The sequence below is a fragment of the Centruroides sculpturatus genome, unplaced genomic scaffold (genome assembly GCF_000671375.1).
Source record: "Centruroides sculpturatus isolate CEXI.00-Female unplaced genomic scaffold, Cexi_2.0 scaffold1266, whole genome shotgun sequence".
NCBI lineage: Eukaryota > Metazoa > Arthropoda > Arachnida > Scorpiones > Buthidae > Centruroides > Centruroides sculpturatus.
In genome coordinates, this window is record NW_019385477.1 from 205,987 (window position 1) to 212,075 (window position 6,089).

Here is a 6,089-nt window from a genome sequence, read left to right on the forward strand (position 1 = left end):
TGCGTCACAATTTTTATATTAAAACAAACTTTTAAAATATAATTTATTTTGTTTCTATATTATTCAATATATTTATTTTGTTTGTGAAACATAAAAAAATAATTTTTTACGATACAGTAAACACGATTATTATTTTAAAAAAAAATTTTTTTAGGCTTAACATTGATGAAAATTCAACATGGCATCACAAGCAACAAATAAAAATTTCAACATCGAATAAGTTAACAAATAGGCCTATCAGTATTTTATAAAGAAAGAAAATTATTTGTAATTGCATGCTAACAGTTAATATAAATGTAGAATTACTGCTACATTGAAATAATTTTCAATAAGCTTTAGTTTTAAGATCTAAATTTGGTCAAATTTTATGTATCATATATGTATGTGTTGATTTCTTTAACTCTCAATGCTTGCTACTTATTATAATATATATCTTAAAATGAAATGAAAAGAACATACATCTCCTTCAGTAACATTTGATGCTAAGCCTCTAACCATAATTGTATGATTGGGAATTTCCTCTCTCCAGTCCCTTTCTCGTCCTCTATCTCTATCTCGATCACGGTCTCTGTCTCTATCACGTTCCCGATCTCTATCTCGGTCACGATCACGGTCTCTGTCTCTGGTATCTCTGTCACGATCTCTATCTCTTTCTCTATCCCGATCTCTATCTCTATCTCTTTCTCTACCACGATCTCTATCTCTCCCACGGCTTCGGCTTCTTCTATCATCTCTCTCTCCATAATCATCAGATCTTTCTGAGTAGTTGTTATAATTATCTCTGCGATTGGCATAACTGTTGTCAGCATCATAATTATTATTGTTATTATACCCCTCACCTTCAAAATACGTATCTCTGTTTTCATTATAGTTTTCATCATATCCATATCCTTCATAATTACTTGACTGCTGCAAAACGAAACAATTTTTATTACTAATAAACCTTAATTTGAAATTATGTAGTTTGCATAAAATTTATTTAATTTATATTTTAATATTTAACAACAAAAGAAAATTAAAAAAATGCAAAATTTTATCATCTTATTATAGTTTTTATTTTGGAAATTTGTTAGAATCTTAAACATAAAGTATATCACCAAGAGAAAATTTTACCTGTAAACTGTACTCTGCTACTTTAATATAGTATTGCTATTTTGAAATACATATTATAGAAAAATATATGGATAAAAGCATAATGCTGATATGTAATATATATTAATACACAGAAAATATATATGAATTCAAAAAAATTTCAGAATTTAATTTTATTCCAGATTATTTTATAGTAAATCTAAATCCAAGATTTAAGCAATTTAATAAAAATAAAAGATTATATTGTAACAGTTAAAAGCAAAAACTGCCAAGAAAGAATATATATAAAATTGCTATCATATTAAAAACATCTTACTGGTAATATTAATTACTTTTTGTATAACTAAATTATTATTGAAGAAATTATCAAATTAAGATATTTTATTTCTCAAACTTGATGATAAAAATACATCATAACTATTTTTTCATAAATTAATATTAATGGGCAAACAGTTGCCAACAGATTTTGGTTAAAACTTCATAAATTTGTTAAAATTGTCATCATTTCATTATAAACATTTGTTCAGATTCAGGATTCACTTATTTTTATTCTCAAATTTTAAATATTTGCAGTGTCTCTTTTTGTTTATCTATTTTTCATAAATACCAAAATTTTATTTATACTCTACAGAATTAATGATAAAAGATACAATTTCATTCTCTCACTGTTTAATTTTGTTGTTATTATTTTTTATAAATTAAACACTCTCCAAATCTTAAGTTAGTAAAGGTTTGGAAGGTGTTTATGCTTAATTATTGTCAGGTTCTGTAGATTTGTTTTTTGTAATAATAAAATTTTAAAATAATAATTCAATTTAATTTTTTATATTTGTTAAAACTTTTTGATTTTGAATACATCTGGTTATCTGTATTTATAATCAAACAAAAGAATTCTATTTCACTTACAGAAAAAATATTTTTTTATAAGTAGATTTACCACACCACTAGAAATAATGTAAAACATTTATAACTATCATGCTGTACTAAATAAAAACATTTCATTTAAATTTAAAAATAAATATATGTATGAAGTATTTTTATGGTTTTTAAAATAAAGATAATTGTTGAATTTTATGCACATTAAATTTTCATTAAAAATAATCACCTCGTCATAATTATAGAAATTATTGTCACTTCTTTCATGACTTCTATCTCTTTCTCTATCATATTTATAATCCCTACTTCTTATTCTATCTCTTCGTCGATTTCTAAAAGAAAATTAGTAAATAATTATAAATAAAATTTATTTTCAAATACTTTTTGTTTGCGTTTTAAATACCTGTCTCTTTCTCTTTGTTGTCTGTCTGCATCTCTCTGTGATGAGGGATTTGTAGATAATGATGCAGATGATGGTGAGGAAGATTCTGAATGAATTTGTGGTTGAGAAATATTTTTATAATAATCATTAATACTATTATCTTGATTATTATAGTAATCTCTCTGTTCATTTACATCCCCCCCAGAAAAACTACTTGACTGTATAGCTCCCTCTTCATAATATTCTGTTCCAGGAGGACGGTCCATTTTATAATCTAAAAAGAAAATGAAAACTTTCATTACAATTTCTAATTCTCTAATAATTCTTTGTAGATAAACTATTTATATCATGTTAATATTGATAACAGTCAGTCATCTAGAAGCTATACAATATGATCATAATTTATTCATTAGTCAAGTTCCTGGAGAAAGTGCAATTTGTGCATAAGTAAAGATTCATGCAAATTAAGATAAATAATTTCATAGAAATAAATTAAATTAAGGAACTCAAGTAAGTATTTCTATCAAAACAATTTTTCAATCTTATAAATAAAAGGACAATTCTGTTTGTTTGTAGCAGTTGTAGTTGTAAAGCCTTTGTAAGAATGTTTGTGTTTGGATTGACAATGTCATTGAACTTTTTTTCTTTTCTTTCATCTTTTTTTGGAAAATTTATCTATCCCTTCTTTATTTATATACTTTCCTACAAACCTGTTCCATTATATTTTATAGAAAAATTCAAGCCTGTAAATTTTCTTTGAATGACCATAAAAGTTCATTTTAGCAAACAAATCTGTGACATCACTGCCTACAGACCAATCTGACACTGAAAATGCTACAAGATATTTAACTTTATATTCAGTCAACAGTTGATCCAGAAATCCTCAAAGGGGTGCAAAAAGGAAATAATATGATTTACAAAATTTTTAATACCCATGGTATCCAGCTTAACTCAGGAAAAACCTTCAGAAAGAAGATGCCCATACACACCCTTTAAATCTTCCCATGTTCAGTTACTTTTATTTTGGAAATAATAATTGGATTATTTTATAAATTATTAAGACCACATGATATAAATAATAATGTGCAACTGGCTAAAATTGGCTATGGTGCAATTGCCATTTAATCAGTCTCTCTTCATCAGAATGCTGGTTATTTAGTTTATTGCTTCTGAATCCAAAACTAATGATGATTGAATATTTTGAAAGCACTTTAAAAAATGTTATTTTTTTCCCCCATCTAATTTTGATATTTCTTAAAATATAACACTTTAAATCTTTTTCTTCTACTAAGAATTACTTTTTTACATTTGAAAGAAATTTTTAATCTTTCTAAATATTTTTGTTAAATACAATGGAATGAGTTTACACAAAAATGCATAAATAAGCAAAGTTTTATTTTATTAAAAGAGGATCAAAAGAAAAATGATGAAATTCATTGAATACTTGCTTCTATTGTGATGTCAATGTACAGTACATGGTATACAGTCATCAACTAATAAAATCACAAGTAGTTTTGAACCTGCTTGATATTTAAGATAACAGAGCTTCACCAGATATATCAGCTAGTTTACTATATTTTAAGAAGCTAGAGTTTTATTTAGGATATCAATGATACTTGTGTGCTGTCAAAGTTTTTCTATCTATGGCATATAATGAGACACAACCATCAGCCAAATTGCACCCCCATACCGTTGCCCCACTTCCAGAACTTCCTTTATCAACTTTAGGTGCCAATTTTTCTATCGACGTATTGATTCAGAGTAACATTTATCAGCAAACATCTTGATTCATCTGTATAGATTACAGTAGGTTATCAGTTAACGAACATAATCTGTTCAGAGTCAATGTTTGATACCCAAATTGTTTAACTGATTACCAACTTACCATAGATTTTTATGGTTATTTGATTACTTTGTTCTGGCAACTCCAAAAATAAATAAATAAAATAAAAAATAATAATAATAATAATAATTACATAATTTCTTAATATGTTTATTGACAAGACTGTCTTGTTTATAAAATCGTACTGCCACCCGTTCTTACCAGCATAGAGGTATGAATGAGTACATGTCAAGAGTTGCTAATTGGCACAGAGTATTAGGTGCCCAAATCATTTGCGCATAAAAAAATCCAGACTCATAGGTAGTCAGGGGATTGAGAATCGAGTCAAAATAAAATACAAAATGGTGACCCTCTTCTACAAACAAGCAAAACAGCCACCTCACCCCACCGAAGTCAGGTAGGGTAGAGTACCACCCACAGTCATTCTAAGTGAACTCTGACCTTAGGACTGAACACGTAGTTTCTTCTATGTTAAATAAAATTTGTAATCTAATTTTGTAAATTTGGGAGTGCTTCAAATATGACGTTAAAATGGTTTTATGTCGTTACAAGTGGGTTTTTTTTAACATTATCTAGTATAGTAAAATCGTAGGACTGATAAAAATTTGACGTTATATTAGGGTTGTCGTTGCATTCGATGACATTATAATCGGGTTAAACTTTATATTGTTTGTGCAAAATAAAAAAATAATTTCGGACGATACAATAGCCACAATTATTTTTTTCAAAAACGGGGACTTTTCATTACGCATCAACAAAAATTCAACCTGGGCCGACACGCAACAGAGAGAAATTTTGAAATTAGATAGGTTAATTTCATTGAAAATGCATTGTGGACGATCTTGTGGTCGTGGCCAGTGAAGTTTGAAGAATCGCGCCCAAAAGCAGTGATATCAAAGAAGATAGGAGAATGAGAACAAGACCTGCCTTGAGCATCAAAGTGATTCCGTCTCCAAGACATAGTCTTGTCCCAAATACAGTTTTGCTGTTTTACTTGTTTACATATAATAACAAACTAAAAGCAATCTCTCCACTTTTTCATGGATGGCACAACTTTGTTTCTCAGATGTGATTTTTGTTACTCCTTTATCTGCTTTAGTCTTTTTGATTATACAGCGGAACCTTGCTTAACGAGCATAATTCGTTCCAGAACCTTACTCGTAATGCGAAACAATTTTTTCCACAGAAATTAATGTAAAATATGATAATGCATTCCATGACCAAAAAAAGTACTCAAATACCGTATTTACTTGCATATAAGACGAGGTTTTTATTAATTTTTCACTGCTTCAAAAACTTAGGTCGTCCTATACATGTGAGTGAAGGATCCTTTGCATTTTGCAATAATTTTTGTGAACCATGTATAGTTCATGCTACCATTATAGCAGAGTGCTATCGAGGTCAAGGTGAATGTCGCTTTTAAAGAGATGATCTGAAAATAGCTGGTCACTTAGCAATGATTATAAATGTAATTATTTCATATTTGTTAAATTGGTACTTTTAATAAATATTTGTACATTCTAAATCATCTATATATCTATATATATATATATAAAAATGGACGTGTGTGTCCCTATATTTCACTTTTCCGCAAAAACTACACATCGCACATGAATGCTGTTTGTATGTGGTGGTAGCCCCAAGTCTCCATTCATGCACTATGGGGGTTGCGTCTCGATAGCTATAAGGGTGCGGGAGATATGGGGCAGAAAGTGGTTGAAAGTGGTTTTCTATTTCGAATGTTATGTTCGAATTTAATTCGAACAATATTCGAATTTGAATTCGAACATAAAATTCGAATATTGGTTCGATTATAGAACGATTGTAAACGTTCCAGAAACGTTGAAAATAGTTCGTTTGACTGGACGTAAAAATTCTCTAATTAGTCTGGAAACG

At 28.5% G+C, this 6,089-nt stretch overlaps 1 protein-coding gene across 1 annotated transcript in view; it reads right to left on the reverse strand.

Moving 5' to 3' along the window:
• The window catches only part of LOC111639342 (RNA-binding protein 5-like), a 93,350-nt gene that overhangs the window by 71,209 nt on the left and 16,052 nt on the right, over positions 1-6,089 (reverse strand). Inside the window, 3 exon segments of the mRNA XM_023385207.1 lie at positions 456-909; positions 2,198-2,300; positions 2,372-2,624. Of these exon segments, the coding sequence (XP_023240975.1) occupies positions 456-909; positions 2,198-2,300; positions 2,372-2,616 (802 nt within the window). The 5' untranslated portion in view covers positions 2,617-2,624.